At 49.1% G+C, this 16,755-nt stretch overlaps 8 protein-coding genes across 8 annotated transcripts; 4 read left to right on the top strand and 4 right to left on the bottom strand.

The window, feature by feature from the left end:
* Window positions 1-2,271: 2,271 nt before the first annotated feature.
* Window positions 2,272-3,947, top strand: N7466_002636 (putative Golgi traffic protein SFT2; the record flags this gene model as incomplete). Its single annotated transcript, XM_057162034.1, has 5 exons — window positions 2,272-2,503; window positions 2,767-2,887; window positions 2,927-3,051; window positions 3,226-3,335; window positions 3,795-3,947. 5 exons carry the CDS (start codon window positions 2,272-2,274, stop codon window positions 3,945-3,947), a joined length of 741 nt encoding a protein of 246 aa, XP_057025319.1.
* A 459-nt stretch (window positions 3,948-4,406) lies between these two features.
* N7466_002637 (uncharacterized protein) lies at window positions 4,407-4,724 on the bottom strand (the record flags this gene model as incomplete). Its single annotated transcript, XM_057162035.1, has 1 exon — window positions 4,407-4,724. One exon carries the CDS (start codon window positions 4,722-4,724, stop codon window positions 4,407-4,409), a length of 318 nt encoding a protein of 105 aa, XP_057025320.1.
* Window positions 4,725-5,114: 390 nt separating this feature from the next.
* On the bottom strand, window positions 5,115-6,572 carry N7466_002638 (flavin-containing monooxygenase; the record flags this gene model as incomplete). The annotated part of the gene is made up of 1 exon (XM_057162036.1): window positions 5,115-6,572. One exon carries the CDS (start codon window positions 6,570-6,572, stop codon window positions 5,115-5,117), a length of 1,458 nt encoding a protein of 485 aa, XP_057025321.1.
* A 1,887-nt stretch (window positions 6,573-8,459) lies between these two features.
* N7466_002639 (zinc-binding alcohol dehydrogenase family protein) lies at window positions 8,460-9,560 on the top strand (the record flags this gene model as incomplete). Its single annotated transcript, XM_057162037.1, has 1 exon — window positions 8,460-9,560. One exon carries the CDS (start codon window positions 8,460-8,462, stop codon window positions 9,558-9,560), a length of 1,101 nt encoding a protein of 366 aa, XP_057025322.1.
* A 238-nt stretch (window positions 9,561-9,798) lies between these two features.
* Window positions 9,799-12,297, bottom strand: N7466_002640 (tRNA ligase; the record flags this gene model as incomplete). The annotated part of the gene is made up of 1 exon (XM_057162038.1): window positions 9,799-12,297. One exon carries the CDS (start codon window positions 12,295-12,297, stop codon window positions 9,799-9,801), a length of 2,499 nt encoding a protein of 832 aa, XP_057025323.1.
* Window positions 12,298-12,752: 455 nt separating this feature from the next.
* On the top strand, window positions 12,753-13,412 carry N7466_002641 (ankyrin repeat protein; the record flags this gene model as incomplete). The annotated part of the gene is made up of 1 exon (XM_057162039.1): window positions 12,753-13,412. One exon carries the CDS (start codon window positions 12,753-12,755, stop codon window positions 13,410-13,412), a length of 660 nt encoding a protein of 219 aa, XP_057025324.1.
* Window positions 13,413-14,033: 621 nt separating this feature from the next.
* On the top strand, window positions 14,034-14,877 carry N7466_002642 (vacuolar protein sorting family 37 protein; the record flags this gene model as incomplete). The annotated part of the gene is made up of 2 exons (XM_057162040.1): window positions 14,034-14,341; window positions 14,391-14,877. 2 exons carry the CDS (start codon window positions 14,034-14,036, stop codon window positions 14,875-14,877), a joined length of 795 nt encoding a protein of 264 aa, XP_057025325.1.
* A 210-nt stretch (window positions 14,878-15,087) lies between these two features.
* On the bottom strand, window positions 15,088-16,138 carry N7466_002643 (putative plasma membrane ammonium transporter (Ato3); the record flags this gene model as incomplete). Its single annotated transcript, XM_057162041.1, has 4 exons — window positions 15,088-15,252; window positions 15,323-15,498; window positions 15,569-15,789; window positions 15,867-16,138. The coding sequence occupies 4 exons, from the start codon at window positions 16,136-16,138 to the stop codon at window positions 15,088-15,090; spliced, it is 834 nt and encodes a 277-aa protein (XP_057025326.1).
* Between the last annotated feature and the right edge of the window lie 617 nt (window positions 16,139-16,755).

Below are 16,755 nucleotides of genomic sequence, written 5' to 3' on the forward strand. Positions count from 1 at the left end.
AGGGAAATCAAAATGGGGTCGTGGATCTTCCTACTACGTCCCGTCCCGTCAAGGTTCGGAGGGTATCGCCGAGTATCCACGGTTGATGCAAGGAGACAACTACTTCTTACTTGAGAGATGAGGTTTACGGAGCTGAAATCGGATATACCTCGCACTTGATTCGAATGTGCTATCTTTTGTCTATCTCGCATAATTATCTTCTCCTACATTAGGATGTATACAGGGCACAGGGCCCTGACATGACGTCGCTAACGGCCCATGCCGCACCGATTCATGCATGAATGCATTCATACCATTCATGCACGTCGGGCATAATACGGAGGAATTATGATGAAACTTGGATCGAGCATGCAGAGGAGTCAAAGGAGAAACAAGCACAGAGATAAAGAGAAAAATAGAATAGGAAAGACTTGGAAATTCCACAGAAGCAAAGAGGACAAAACGGAAAGGAATGTTAGAAGCTAGTGGACGCCAATGTTACCCAAGGCCGTCCAGGATTCTAGGGCAATATTTCCATTCGGCTCTCGGATAATTCCATCTTGTCGTACATACGGATAGCGACGTTGATTATAAAAAAAAATAAAAATAAAAAAAAAGGGTATGCAACCTCATATTACCCATTGGAAAGGGAGCGCTTCCGATACGACTACACAAGTGCGGGATGGAGCCGCTCTATAAAGCGCACTAAGCTATACCTAGATAGATGGATTTCTGCAGACTAAATACTAATATAGTGCTCAGTACCCCATGGCCTACGAAATCACTGCGATCGCCTACAGGGTGTGCACCAACCAGAGAAGGATCGACAAAGATGATAGTCTGGGAGACATTATGGGAAGTTTAATATAGCAACTGGGTCATTAAAAATGAAATACTAAATACGTACTAAATATTATAGAATAATACTAAATACCAAATAAAAGGACTGTACTGTATGTATTCAATGTCTAATGCTACCGTATGAAATATGGACTATGTTATCTCTCCACATGTATGCGCATGCTTTTATTGTTCTACTCGATGTTATTCGATGATCACATTAACATTTTGAACGGAAATCCGGTTATGGCATACCGGATCACCTCAAATATTTTTCTTTTTTTTTCTTTTTTTTTCGAGAATATTGAGCTTGTTTTGGATAATGTAGATACAGAAACACTAGTCCTATTCAAAGTTTTCTTTACTCTTTTTTTTTTGCTTTTTTATAATAATTTTTTTATAATTTTGTATTTTCTATATACAAAGTAGTCCAAAATAAGTGGAAATCAATAACAAGTGGAGAGGAACTTGCGGAGTCCATGGCCCGTGCCCTGGGGGTCAGTGACCTCGGATCTTTCCAACTTTCCTTTCCCCCCCCCCCTTCCACACCCCCATTATCTTCCCCAAGGTATGTACCATCTATACGCACTAATGAACCCTAGCTCCGAAACATGTCCATCATCTGACAGCTTCTTCCTCAGCGCCGATCTGGGCTGGTCGCATCGGTAGCTCTACGCCATAACGTCATTCGGCTTGATCGACCTTCGACTCTCTCCCCTCTCTCGAATACAAGCGCTTCCTGAACCAATCATCACTCGGCTCCCTCGTCTTCATTGACTTCCCCCTCAGAATCGATTCGTATTCCGGAAAGGTCCAACGTCTCTCCGCTTGGCGAATCCGCCTTGACGTTACTCTTCAAATCCCGCCTGTGCCGCCTGGGATTAACTCCACTCGCATCTTTTTACCCCTCGTTTGTCCCTCACTAAAAAAGGGCAGCGATAGTGTGGAACAGCTAGCGGTCTGGTCCGTATCAAAAGTCTCAAGGCAAGAATCCACTATTTGGAAGCGTGTGTGTGGATCACCCGTAAGGTTTTTGATCGCCTTGCCTCCATTCTCGAGCGGTGTCCCACACCTCCAATCGGTGACCGTTGTCGTCATCCTGTAGGGCTCGATTGAACTCTTCATCACAGTCACAGCCGTGCTTGATACAAGTCGGGACCGTAGTCAAGTTGGGAAGCCGAATCCGCGTTCGGCGTGGGCGTCATCTGCTCCCTCCGTTGGCTTGCTCTAGTCTCCACACTCCAGCCAATCCTTTGCGATCAGCTCATCATCCGGCGCAGATCATCTGCACTCCATCTTGCATAGTCCCTGCAGACGTTTTTCTACTGTGAATTCTTTGGGCCACGGGCCTTGTCTGCAGACGCGGCCGTGCACGGTTCGTATTTTGCCTTTCAATTGGGACGTCTTTCCCTCTCTTCCATTCCAGCTAGATACTACTAGCCGGTACTCGTCATGGCGACCAACACCTTCCGCGACTCTGTCAACTCGTTAGGCTGGTCGCGCAGAGACCCGGATTTCCCCGTCCGCACTAATGCCTCCTCTGAGACCCCGTTTCTTTCGCGCCTGCAATCTATGAACCCGTTCGGTCAGGGTGGCTATGTTCAACTACCCACTCACAATGAGGCCCCAGGCGCGCCTTTGCCAGCACCCAATCGCCGTGAAGAGGAAGAGGGTTTCTTCGCATGTAAGTTGCTTTGCTTTTTTCAAAAAATGCATTTTCCTCTTTTTCCTCGCCCTTTTTCCTATTTCGTTTTCTTTTTGTTTTCTCATGATTCTGCTCTATCCCGTGATCCATATCTACGATCATCCTGTTTTTGGTTGCTGCCTTGATCCAGGTGACGAAAATGCAGTTCCTGCGCCGGGAAGACTTATCATGGCTATGCTTGTCTATGTGGTTGTGATCCGAGGGGACTTTCTGAAAATACGCTAACGAACGGTATCTGCTAGTGAGCCGATGGGATCGGATGCTCATATTTGGCGCTTGTAATTTGGGCGCCGCCGTTTGCTTCATGATCTGCTTCTTCCTGTTTCCAGTTTTGACGCTCAAGCCCCGCAAATTCGCTGTTTTGTAAGTTGCTTCACCTACCACTGCTATTCCCTTCTGCAGCTTGCGTTCTCAGCCCCACCCACCCTTCCACATGCTGTTCAGCTCGTCTACGGGTTTTGATCCAGCCACCCAAACCCCGAACTACCATGATCCTGGTCATGAGCGGGCTGGGGGGCTCGGACCATGTACCAAAATTATGGCCGGACAAGCCTTGTTTTATTCGTTGACTTCCCCAAAGTCCTGCGCCTCATGCCAAGAATTTAGAAAGCAAGACTGCCCTGGAATATCTCCATGCTAACAAGATGCCTTTCTCTATAGATGGTCTGTCGGTTCAGTTCTGTTTCTGCTATCATGGGCAGTCCTCATGGGACCCTGGTCTTACGCTAGACATTTGGTCTCGGGACCACGGCTGCCATTCACAGCGGCCTATTTTGGATCGATCGGATTAACACTGTACTTTGCTATCGGGGTAAGTCTTTTTTTTTCTCGTTCTGGTATCATTCTTTGTCAATCATTAAATCCACACCCACACCTGCACATCTATTACGTCGCACATCAACCTGGTTGCACAATACCGGGGAAAAGGGGAATCTTGCATTCCTATGGTATATCGCAGTACTACATGACATACACAGTCACGCCGGCACGCATTTTTGCGTAGAGGGCGCAAGGCTACTGTCAACAACACCCCATATCATCGGTTTTTTGTGCAACCAGGCCACTGCGACAACAAAACCTTGCGCCACTTGAGTCTGCGCCAGACACTCAGAATACACGTCTCACTGTCCCTGGCACCGGAGTCCTGGAAATCTTGCAAGATTTCCGAACTCCCTTCCATCCCCCCAGCCCCTATTGCCCCTGTCTTTTACTTTTTGCACCTACTGTTCTTGTTACAATATCTTGAATCTGGCTGACCTTTATCTCATAGCTCCAAAACTTCTTCCTTACTCTCATCTCCTCCATCTTTCAGCTCACCGCCCTGGTTTGGTATCTGGTCAGCTACTTCCCCATGGGCACCACCGGCTTGCAGTTCATGGGTCGCTTCGGTGCGTCTCGCGTGTCTGCTTGGGTGAGCGGTTAAGATACAGTGGTCTTTATACCCCGGAGCGATCGATGGAACACTCAGCGAGGGCAAAGCCGTTGTGAACTGTTTTGCATGGACCTGCAAGCATTATCGCTCCTCCCCCTCCTTTCCTTGTATATGTAATGAAGCCAGCACTCCATGTTGCAGATAGAGATCTTGCTACTTGTCTTCACTCGCGTTCCTGTCAAATAGCTTAGGGGCATGGATAGTATACCCAGTTTATGAAAGAATTCACATTTGAATGTTTACTAGTAACATATTGATTGTACAACTCGAGCGCCATCATGCCTCCCATGCGTACTCTCCTCCAGGGCTTCCTTCGTGCGTACAGATAGACAGTCTCTTTCACCAACTTCAACTCTCGGGCGCACCGTTAACCTCTAACCCTCGCCACATGCATCTTGCCTGCTCCTCACGCCCAAAACTCATTGCAAAACCCGAAATGCGAATAATAACTCAACCCCACGCCCACAGCGACCTCCTCACAACAACCCGCTTAGGGAAATCCACCACCCCATCCATCCCAGTATATGATTCCAGCATCTCCCCTTCTGTCCCCTCCTCGAGCATATCTTCATGGCGATCATAGCCCCCTAGTTCAAAGTCCACGTACCTGGGCGTGAACTCCTCGTTCTCTCTTCGCCGCCGTTGCAAGTGGTTGTAGCACTTTGCGATCAGGTAGTGTATGATGATGCCGCAGAATAGGCCGATGGCCCATCCTTGGGAGGATTCTCGTAGGCACCTTGACATAGGGGCTTGGGGCAGGGCGGACATTGCGATGGGATCGGGGTTTGCTATCTGAGATGGTAGGTTCAATTGCTCTGTAGATGTAAACCGTCTGCTAGCGATGGGACGTTGGAATAATCAAATGCGTCCAAGGTGTTGTAGAACTGATCCTGGAGGAATGTTTTCCAAGGTCTCCATTTCAATGTTGGTGGCCGCTATGATCTAATGGGTTCAACCTTGGGATATTCAAGAGTAATGTTCATATCTGGACTCGGTGGATTAACCTTCATCCATAAGTAGATTTAAGTTCGGAGTATATAAGAGCCCTAAGAAACCAAACCAAGGTTGGAACCAACGAGGCCCGACCCATCTCCAAGCACGCAGCAACAATAGATCAAGTACTATATAGAGTATGTACATACCCACTCTATCAATCAATCAATCCTTCACATCCAAAAACTCCAATCCCTCCAAACTTCCCTTCTTCGCAAACTTCATCCCGGCAAAATAATCACTCGCCGGGCTCCAAATCTCCCGATCGCTCGCCAAAGGCAAATCCGCCAAAGCACGATTTATATAAGTGGAGTTCAACTTCATAAACCTCTCGGGCACCAACTGCCCGGCCTCCTCCTCGCTCAACCTCGGCACAACACCCAAGGCATGCCTCTGCTCAAGAACCCTCCAAAGCCGACAAATAAAGACGGAAGTAGCGTCCGCCCCCAGCGTCCACGACGCATTAGCATACCCAAACAAAAACGCCGCATTAGGCAGATCCTGAAACATCATCCCGCGCCACGTATACTTCCCATTCAACTGATACGGCACCCCATCCAGCGACAGCGCAACCCGGCCCCCAAACTCGACCTTCAACCCCGTCGCCGTAACGATCAGGTCCGCGTCTAGCTTCGAGCCGGAATCCAGCTCAATCCCACTAGCCGTGACCTGTCGTATCGTGTCGGTTTGGACGTCCGCGCGGCCCGTGTGCAGGCTCTTGAAGAAGTCGCCGTCTGGCGCGGCGCAGAGCCGCTGGGCCCACGGGTTATAGCTGGGCGTGAAGTGCGGGCTGAGCGGGATGTGGGCGGGTAGTTGGCGGGCGACGCCGCGGGTGAGGAGACGTTTTGCGGCGTTCGGGAACGACTGGCTGAAGAGGTAGAAGAGGCGGCCTAGGTGGAGGGATCTGAGGCGGGCGAGTCTGTGCTGGAGGGAGGTTGGGAGGAGCGAGGTGAGCCAGGAGCCTGTTCTATTGCGGACGGAGATGATGTAGGAGGGGCTGCGTTGGAGCATGGTGACTTTTGCTGCTTTTTGGGCGAGCGTGGGGAGGAGCGTGATGGCTGTTGCGCCGCTGCCGATTATGACGATCTTCTTGTCGGTGTAGTCGAGGTCTTGGGGCCAGAATTGGGGGTGGATGACTTGGCCGGAGAAATTGGTTAGGCCTGGGATCTGGGTTTGGAGCGGGGTTTCGAAGCTGTAGTATCCTGTTCCGAAGATGAGGAATTGTGTGGAGAGGGATGTTGGGGTGGGTTGGCCGTTCTTGGTTATGGTGAGGGACCAGGTCTTTTCGGTTGATGACCAGTCTGCGCTGAGGACCTTGTGCTGGAAACGCATGTTGTCTTTGATGCCGTGTTTTGTGGCGGCATCTTCTAGGTATTTGATGATGTCCGGGCCGCTGGCGATGGGGTTGTTTTGATACCATGGGTACCAGTCGAAACCGAAGGTGAAGAGATCTGAATCCGATCGGATTCCTGGATATTTGAAGAGATCCCAAGTGCCGCCTAGATTTTCGCGGTTGTCCAAGATGACATAGCGTAGAGATGGAAACTGCGACTGCAGTCGATATGCGACGTTGATGCCCGAGATACCGGCGCCGATGATAACCACATCATAATCAGTTTCCATGATGACTGATTCTGGAAGTTCAATGTTGTAAAACTCTGGCTAAAACAATGCAAATAGTAGTATATATCTAAATATTAGGACCGGGGGGGGCGGGGCTCGGTATTTAGCTGTCTCTAAGATATGGAGTCAAAGACTATATACCGCGGAGCGTGGCACAGGGCAAACCATTTACACCATAGGACTCGGCTGCCGGCATATAAGTTCCAAAGTTGGGATAGATCTCAATATGGCAAGGTTGATGTAAAGTATAAAAAGGAAGTAGATTCGGTGTGAGATCTTACGTGGATTTTGTTCTGTATCAACTCTGAGACTCCTCCAGATTCCTATTTTAGGCTTTTGGGGGCTGCACTGCATCAACTAATTCAGGTGTCTGTTGCGAGGAAATCCACCTCTCTGGTCCAATTAGAAACACGTCTGCTCCACTTTGGTCCTTTTCCGGTTACTCCGAAACCCGTTCGTCTCTATTTAATCTAAAAACGTACGAATTTCCTCATTTGGTACTTTGCTGACTTGACGTTATTGGACTCGTTAGTATACCCGGTGAGTTGGAAACACTTGCCAGTTGAACATTGCCAGTTGGTTGAACTTCTCTGATGACATAGCTGTGCTGCCTGTGCATGCGGCATATTCCAACTCGGGAAATTGCGATGTTGGAATAGTACATATTCGAGTAGCAGAAATCAAGGTTAGTACCTACATAATTGATCTCGGGCCGAAATGTGAAAAAAAGCCAACGAACACCTGCAGTGTCAATAAATGAGGTCATGAAGCGAAGGCTAGAGGCTTGGGGGATCATATCCATGGATACTACATTTAGTATGCATGGGCGCTTACGCGCCCACTGGTACTTTCTTTGTTCAAATGTTCTCCGATGTCTCCAGATGTCTTGTTCTTCTTTCTTTCTCTCCCTAGTCTTAGTTGTCTCATTAAATGGACTCCTTCGTCGTGGATCGACTTGCCATCTTAGCAATTTCCTTACCACCACTTTCAGTGCTTCCCATTCTCCCCTCGTAAACTCAGTCGATAATAACTTTATGTGAAAACATTTCACCAAGAGATTCCGTTCTTTTTGTGTATTTATTTTGAAATTTTGTAAATCTATTTAGCAAGATATCCAGGATAGCAAAACTAGGTTTGTCTATCTTAAGCTTGGGAAATTGAAGAAGGGCCAGACGTGCTTTGACCCAGGAAGCCATCAAACCTCGGGCAGTCGGGCTAGTGTCGAGTCCTTTCCAGCACAAAAATGGAAGTTCTTGGAGTGCGTCCCACATATTATGTACAACACTTTTATCAACTTGTTTAGAGAAAGACAATCAAGACACTGGGGGGATTTTTTTAAGTCTCTTATCAAGTATGGAGGGCCTAGGCTAGTAGGCTAGTAAGCTTGTGGCTAGAGATCGGCCCGGGCCCCGGATGAACTCCATCTATAGCAAATTCTCCGACTCTACGACCGAGGGAACGAACACTTGACAAAACCTTATTGCGAGCACGAATCCATGAATTTGATTACCGATTGACTCCGACATTTCGCACGTGGCTCAGGTTCATAGCTAAGATCTAAATTTGCCTCTTTCTCTCCTGGAGGGAAACGGGGAAATTGAAGAGCCGTCGGGACGGGAAGAAAAAGTCACCTCATCCCGATATTTCACAAGCCGAGGTCGGGATCAACGTGATTGTCGGCATGAATATGGTGATGATAAGCAACTATAAACCAACACTAAACTACTCTAAGCTTGACATGCAACACATTCACATGCGATTCTAGTGATCGTCTCTTATTTATTCAAGTTCAAGCTCACATGTTTTGAGCCGCGTCCCCTATTTCTCCCCTCACATTCCAACTCACAACATTTGACCACTCATCACCAACTTCCATTGATCCCAAAAATGGGTCTTGAAATCCCCGGGTCGATGAAAGCCCTGGTGGGCAACCGCTCAATCATCACTCGCATGTCAAACTATGCATGTGGAAGCTCATACGGCGACGGCGTGAAGATCGCCACCGTCCCCGTCCCCAAGATAGCAGAGGACGAAATCCTCGTCCAAGTGCGAAGTGTCGCTCTCAATCCCACCGACTTCAAGCACGTCGATATCCTGGCACCCCGCGGCGCGATCATCGGCTGCGACTACGCCGGCACCGTCGCCAAGGTCGGAGCCAAGATGACCGAGTCCTGGGCGGTCGGTGACAGGGTCGCCGGATCAACGCACGGAGGCCTGTATACCGACCGTGGCTCTTTCGCAGAGTACTTCAAGATCCCGGGCCATTTGGCCTGGAAAGTCCCATCGTCCCTGAGCGACGAAGAGGCAGCTACATTCGGCGTGTCGGCCGTCACCGCCATGTTAGCCTTGAACACTCGGCTCGGCGTGCCCTGGGCAGACGGAGGCGAGGACAAGGGTCGGTCAAGGACGCCGATCCTGATCTATTCCGGCGCAACCTCCGCTGGTCTTTATGCTATTCAATTGGCCAAGCTGGCAGGATTGAAAGTGGTGGCTACTGCTTCTCCGAAATCGCATGACCTGGTGAAGGAGTATGGGGCCGATGATGTCTTTGATTATCGGTCACCGACGGCCGTTGAAGAAATCATTCGTGCCTATCCTACCATTGACCGCGCAATGGACTGTTTTTCCGAGGGCGAGTCCACCGCGTTTTGTGCAGATGTCGTGCGCAAAAATAGGGGGTGGGTGGTTACGCTTTTGGACTCGGGGAGAACGGATTGGGATGGTGTCAAGATCGACTTTTTGCTTGCTTACACGGCTTTCGGTGCGGAGTTCCAGTGGCTTGCTCCTTTTGGGCCTAAATTTGGCAAGGTTCCCGCGGATATGGAAGCGTTGCGCAGGTTTTATGCATCGTTGCAGGGGATTTCTAAGATTCTCAGGCCGCCACCTCTTCAAACTGTTCATGGGGGTTTGGAGGGATTGTGTTCAGGGCTTGACTTGTTGCGGCAAAGGAAGGTTTCAGGTACTAAATTGGTTGCGCGTTTGGTTTGAATGGGCGGTTTCATTTCTGGGGATTTGGAGGATCTGGGATTTCCGGAAACCAGTGCCGATTATGTTATTTAATAGAAGATTAATGATGAAATATGATAATTCTTGATGTTTAGATTTTTTTGGAGTTTTGGTGCTTTTGACAAAAGTCCTCAGGGTGTTATAATAAAAGCAACACAGTTGAGTAATGGTATCAAGGGGGGGAAAGATATAAAGATTCATCTCAGCCAAATTCATTAGTTCACCGGCCACGCATCATAACCAATCCAACAGTTCCATCGATAACCTCAACCCCCTTAACCTCGGCCTCATAGATACCAGTATTACCACCGGAGCCTTCCTTCAACCAACGCTGAAGAAGGTCATTGCTCTCCTTCGGCTTGATATCAGGCGAAGCAGTGCCAATAGTGATGTGAGGAATGGCATTTGCGCATGGGAGATCAGGTGTTTCCTTCTCGTCCGAGCTTTGCACATCTGCTGTCAGGATACGGACCACAAATGCCATGACACGATTATCCCAAACAAGACGCTCGAGGCGAACGCGTGCAGCACCGAGAGTCGGGGGTTTCTGGATAGGGTTGGGTACTGGATAGGCAGTTAAAGTGTCAACGTATTGCGTCGAGTAGTGGGACCAAATATCGGAGCGGGCCTCGCTCAAAGCACGGTGGATGAGAGTGACATGGCAGGTAGGCTGGATGCGGCGCTGGTTCACAAGCTGGTGGTACATCCGGGAAGCATCCGCAGGCACATCAGCGGCGAAGAGGGAGTGGAAAACAGAAAAGACATCTTTGGGGTTAACGGAGATTTGGAAGAATTCGATTTTGCGAGCTAGAATCGCGGGAGCAATTTCAGCTGGTGGCTCATGGTGCGATTCCTTGGCATGGTGCGATTCCTTGGCTTTCTTGGTATTGTCTTTCTTGTTTTGATCTTTGTAAGACCAACTCAGGTCCTTCTGGACCTTGTATTCAGTCATGGCAGCGTCAATGGCAGCGTCTAAATCGTGCTGGGTGGGCAAGGTGGGCATAATTTTGGGGTATGCAACATGTAGGGCAGCCACGACCGTCTCGAGGTTATCTCTCGAAGAGGCACACACGTCCAAGTCAATTACAAGATTGAAATGCTCGTCTGGGGCTCTGGTAGCGTCAACACCCTGGAATCGGTGTAAGAATCCATCCATAATCCCGATGGTCTCATCCTGGTTCTTCGTGCCGGCCCGAATGGTCTGGTGGTTGTCACCACGTTCCAATACCCGCTTTCGGGTAACTTCTTTGATGGCGGGTAGAAGTTCATTTTTCGGCTCGTGAACATAATGGAGTGCGACGAATTGGGCGGTAGGGATGACAGGGAAAATATCCTCAAACAACTGCTGCCGCTCGCGCGCCTGGTGGTTGTTGCGGTCAGCGATCACCACTGGCGCCGTTGCCATCGCTTTTGTGAGTTCGAATGCGAACTTCTTGGGCTTGTTCTTTTGCTTGGGAATGTCATCGTTTTGGATGTGACCCCAACCAAAGAGATGAACTAGAGCCAGTGCCACGGTGGTTTTACCACATCCAAGAGAAGCAATGGGAGCGATGACAACGTCACGCTCAATTTCTTCGTCCTGGTCCTTCGCCTGAGATTCCATGGCGATGATCTCAGAGCCTTTCAGACCACTCTCCCGTAGAAACTGTTCTCGTAATTCGATGATGCCGTGATTGTGGTTGAAGGCCTCTGCCCTTTTTGGATCCCTGATGAGTTCTCTTCGTGCGAAGTGGAGATACTCCTCGGTGATTTTGTGATGTTTCTTGATATTTGGAAGTTTACCTGAGATGACAGCCTTGGTGCATTCGCGCCACTGGCGGTACATGAGATAAGGCTCCTCGAACTTGTATTTGAAGAACCAGTCCTGGTAGGGACCCCGACCATTCTGGTTCTTCTTACAGCGAACGACAAAACCTTCAGTCTCCCGACCGTCCCATGTTCCGGTCTCTGCAGCTTCCTCCAGGAACCTCTTCACCTCGTCAAGCTCATCGAACTTCACGAAATTCGCCTTCTTGAACCCCCACTTGTCGGCAAATTGATGGACTTCCTCGCTGGACTTTGTGGAAAATTCAGGGAGGTTATAGTTGAGACCATGCAAGTAAAAACCAGCAGCGTCCTCATCATACGCTAGAACATGCTCTTCGAATGCATCATCACACAGCTCTCCGACAGCTGTAAGATTGTTCTCGCGCAGCTCTCGTGCGAGATCCTGTGTGGTTTTATTCACTGTCGCGACGTGTCGCTCCACCCATGCCTCACCAGCCATAGCATGGCTGATCTCAGCGTCGGGGCGATATCCAGTGGAATGCTTGCTGCACACCAACAATTTCCCATCCTCCATTCCAGATATGAAAATAATACATCCATTTTCTTTCACACTCAACTCATATGGGCCCCGGGTGTTGTCCTCGATATTGTTCCAGCGCGTATCGGGGGTTTCGCCAACGTTGTGAAACTTGTCGTATCCACGTACAGAAATTTCGGGAACACCGTTGCTGCGTCGGTGGGTAAAAAGACCACGGGCATATGTAGGGAGGTCGGTTCGCTTGTAGTCCCAATCCATAAACTTCCAAGAGTCGACCGTCACGTTCTCGGTTCCACGGACTGAGAAAGTTGTCTTTTTGCAATTGTACTTTCGCTTCTTCTCTGCCATGCCCATCTTTCGAGCATCCTCTAAGCTTTTCACAAGCTGAGCGACGACATGAGGATCTTGCGCCATGGCTGCGGTGTCGGAAAAAAACCTCCTGATGTGATTCGGTAGCTGCGGTGTGAATGGGAATACTAGGCTATGGAGGGGCACTCGAGGAGTCGAGGTGGGGTGGAGGCGCGGAGGTGTGGAAGCGAATGCAAGAACAGAAGGATCGGGCACAAAGGAATGTATTTATGACAATTCTGCCAGGTGCTGCCTATTTGGTTGTCGGCTCTATTCGCTCAATTAGACAATGAATACGCGCGAGGCCAACTTTTAAGAGTCATAAGGCTGTGCGTCACTCTTGCGGGGAACCAAATAGGAAAAGGCGGACAAATCTTATCGGGATTTTTTTTTTTTTTTTGCCCGCGAAATTCCCCCCCCAACTTTAACATCATTGAGACCTAAACAAAGTCTTTCCTTGGCTTTGATTGACAAATACCTTGGAATATTTAATCCAATCTTGACTCATTCTCCCCACAATCATGGCCCAGCCAAATCCCTACCTCCTTGCTTGCGACAACCCCGCGGCACTATTGGACCTGTTGCGATCCAATCCCGCAATCGCATCCTGCCAGGATGAGTCCGGATACTCGCTTCTCCACGCAGCCGCTTCCTACGGTCACACCGATCTCCTTCGTGCGCTTGTGAAAGAGTTCAACGTCAATGTCAACCTAGTCGATGAAGATGGTGAAACATGCCTGTTCGTAACAGAGCAGCCCAAGGTTGCCCGATGCCTAATTGAGGAACTTGGCGTGGACTATAACAAGACAAACGACGAAGGCATGAAGGCATATGAGAAGATGGAATCCGAAGAAGAGAACCCTGGCGTGTCTGCCTACCTTCGCGAAGTCAGTGGTGTTCCTGCTGCCCCTGTGGCCGACTCACCTGCAGGCCCATTAAATGCCCCACAGCCCATTCCCGGCAACATGCAGGTCAATGTTGGCACTATGTCAGAGCAGGAACTCAATGATGGAGAAGCCCAGGTGGATCCTGAATTTAAGAGAAGGATTGATGAGTTGGCTGCTCGCGATGACTTCCACAGCGAGGCCACCCAAAATGAGCTACGTGAGCTAGTGATGGATGCTATTGCAAGCTCAAGCATTGAGACCAATGAGCGCGAATCCCGCCAAAGGATCGAATAGAGGGAACATGTCCTTTGAATATATCCGGCATACCTTGATTGCCCTATGATTGAGGCTACTATATCCCACGACTATACGAAATGTACTTGTCTCCAACATGAGATTTTTTGAGAGTCATCCTGATACACCTTTAATGAATACAACATTGACCAGAGTGCCAATTGCTTTTGATAGACTCCAAGTATTCGTGATGTAGTATACTGTATGTCCAATTATATAATACGAGGAGAGTAAGAAACAGAGCATGCATACTACTGGTACAATGGATGTACTCTACACAGTTATGAAGAAGGTCTTGTTGGTGACATTTTGAAATGTCCCCCTTCACACAGAAGGCGAAGAGTACATTTTTCTATGGAACAATGGGCCTGATTGTAGTACGAGGCAGTCCCAAGTTCCAACTACTACTAGAGTCTAGTACTAATTTCACGATGTCCTCACGTGACCTGTTTAGAAAGCGCCAGTCCTAAAGGAGTAAATACGACGGCCTATCCCGCCATACGATTTTATTACTCAATGTGTCCTAGTATATACAGCTTGAGCCTTAAGCTGCCCGCTCTCCAATTCCGACCTCCGAAACCCCACATCAACGTTAACAGTCTCGGACACTCACTATACATCATGTCTCAAACACCGTCACCCTTTCCTACACAACCATCTTATTACTCAGCCCCAACAATGACGAATCCCATAAATGCCGACACACCTCCTCCGCCGCCCCCAAAACCCAGCAGTCACGAAGCAAGCCGAGGAGGCACCCCTCAAAACATGTCTTCCCTACCAACGCCTCAACAACCAAGATCCTATGGCTATTCTCCAGATACTCAGGTCACAGGATCCCAACAACCGACATATCTTCAAACCACCCCTCTCCCTGCTCCACCAACGATTGAAGAGGGTTGGCTCCCAGAATTAGTCAAAGCGAAATCGTAAGCTACCTCAGCTCCTCGAACCACAACCACAGGCTAACAAACACAGAACCCTGGATCTCCAAACTATTCTCAAGGACCCAAACCTCATATCTGCGCTCTCAAGCCACCACCCCTCCCACACAGCGCGCCAACAGAACCTCGAATTCCTCCTACAAGTAAATCAGGAGCTTGCAAACCGCGTGCTTGAAACCCAAAAACATGTCGCCGAGCTTCGCGCCTCCACCGAAACCATGCTCCTTCAGCACCAGTCGCTTGAAGTCTCCTGGCGCAAAAAGCAAACGGAAATGGATGCCGCTCTAGCGCCGTGGTCGCCTAAAGCATTGTATCAGCGATTAAGTGCGGCCATCGCGGAGCAGGAGGCTGTTTGTCAAGCCGTGGAGGAGAGTTTCTTGGACGAGGATCACCACGGCCGTGCCACGGAGAAGGAGATTGCAGATTGGGTGCGACGAGTGAGAGTGGAAGCATCCAAGTTGGCATCGAGAAAAGAGGCCAAGGCGCGATGGGATGAGGGGAGAGTTGGAGGCTGGCGTTAATGTGGAGAAAGCTCCCCTTTCAATGATTTATCTTGGATAGACCTACAACTCGGCTATTCATTGCATTTATGATACCATGACGTCTACGAATCTATGAACGTGATCTCTGAAGAGTCTGAATTTGAGCCTTCGGGCTCGTACTATATACACCTTTTTCTCTCGTATAACAAGCGCATAACGTCCAGCGTGCAAGCCAAAACATTCTGATTTTTAAGTCTGCGTTTCCCGTTGCCGAGCTCGCTGGCTCCTCCCCAGGATTACGGTGCTCAAATCACCCACTGGGAGTGCAAAGGGGAAATCAACGGCCTCCAGGATCTGTGCAATGAAGATATGCCAGATAGGGATACAAAGCGCAAAATTGAAGGCACCCGCAGTCTAAACAGAAAGAGATTGTGAGTATGGCATTTATAATCAGGAGACTCACTCCATTGAGTCATTGACATACCATTTGTAACTTTGCCGCAGCAGCCGCATTTCCCAAGGCCATTTGGAAGTATGTGGCTGCGGTCAAGGAAAACGTGATGACGAGAAGGAACAAGGCGAGAAAGAGGCACACATTTGTGCGAATCGAACAGATCAAGTAAACGAATGTGAGGAGGCTCAGAATGACATAGTATAGACCTGAAATCATGATCATATTCAGTTAGTAATGTTTCCCTGCAAATGAATTGTGCCAAGCATTGTAACGTACCGACAGTAGCTACAAACTCCGGCGTTTTAGAACCCTCAAGTGTGTTACCGGTAGTCGAGTAGTTGGTGCCTACCCCGAAGAAGGGCATCAGAGTTGTGCCTTGGACAATCCAGAAGGTACCGTATGTGAAGAAGAGAGCGCAAGAGAACGTGTTTCCAATAATCCACTCTCCAATTCCACCGAAAATCTGGACCATTCCACCAAAGAAAATAAAAACGGGCCTATTGAAGGGTCAATCCTTGTCAGCACCTTATTTCTCTTGCTGCACGTGTTCCAACTTAACCCAATGGAAACTCACAATATAGCACCACCGGAGCCACCAGAGCCTCGCCAGCCCATTGTCTCCATCGCAGCTGGAGTCGCAGCGAGCAAGAATCCCATCAAAGAGATTGGCGTCGGGTTACCAAATGTCCGACGCAAGTTTCCTGCGGCAGGCAACTTTGGACTGAGATACAATTTCTCAAAGGCGTCGCGCGGAATAGGAAGCAAAACACTATCCGCGGTCTGATAACGACGCAGCATCTCCACCGTGGAGATATCATTCTTGTCGCTGACATTCTCGTCGGACATACTGGACTAATTGAAAGGTGGTGGCCGCAGAAAAGATTGCTAATGGAATTTTTACAAAAGCCCAACAGATAATGGGCGATCTCTCAATCATATTTATACGATGCCCACAACGACCCAGACTCCAACCCCCACCAAGGTATGATCCATATTCTCCACATCCCCAGATTCCATAAATCCATATATCCATTGGCCATGTGTCTTACCCCAGAATGACAGCGTGGACCCCGGAGTTACTCCACGAGACCCTGCGCCCAGAAGGTCAAAATCTCAAGTACATCCAGACCGGAATCTTACGTGCCTTGCAGAGACACCATCTTGATTTCTTATTCGCGGGAGTAACTGAACCAAGACCTCCTTTTCCAAGGCAAGCGGGTCCGAAGGAGGTCATAGTGTGGGGAATGAACGCGGGGGATAGTCATTCGAGACCCCGGAATTGGCAGTTTCCCCGCAAATCTGGCGAAAAGCAAGGAGAGACCGAGGATTTTTCGACGATCCCGAGTCGGCTACATGTTTTGTTCGTCGCCTTTATGGGCAGGTTGCTGGTGCAACTTATAAGAAGGTTGTATGGCGCGCCATGGGCTTGGCTAGATGTTTTGTCTTATGCTTAGCTCCAAGGT

The sequence above is a fragment of the Penicillium verhagenii genome (assembly GCF_028828195.1).
Source record: "Penicillium verhagenii strain IBT 33310 chromosome Unknown utg000003l_segment0_segment0, whole genome shotgun sequence".
NCBI classification, from domain to species: Eukaryota; Fungi; Ascomycota; class Eurotiomycetes; order Eurotiales; family Aspergillaceae; genus Penicillium; species Penicillium verhagenii.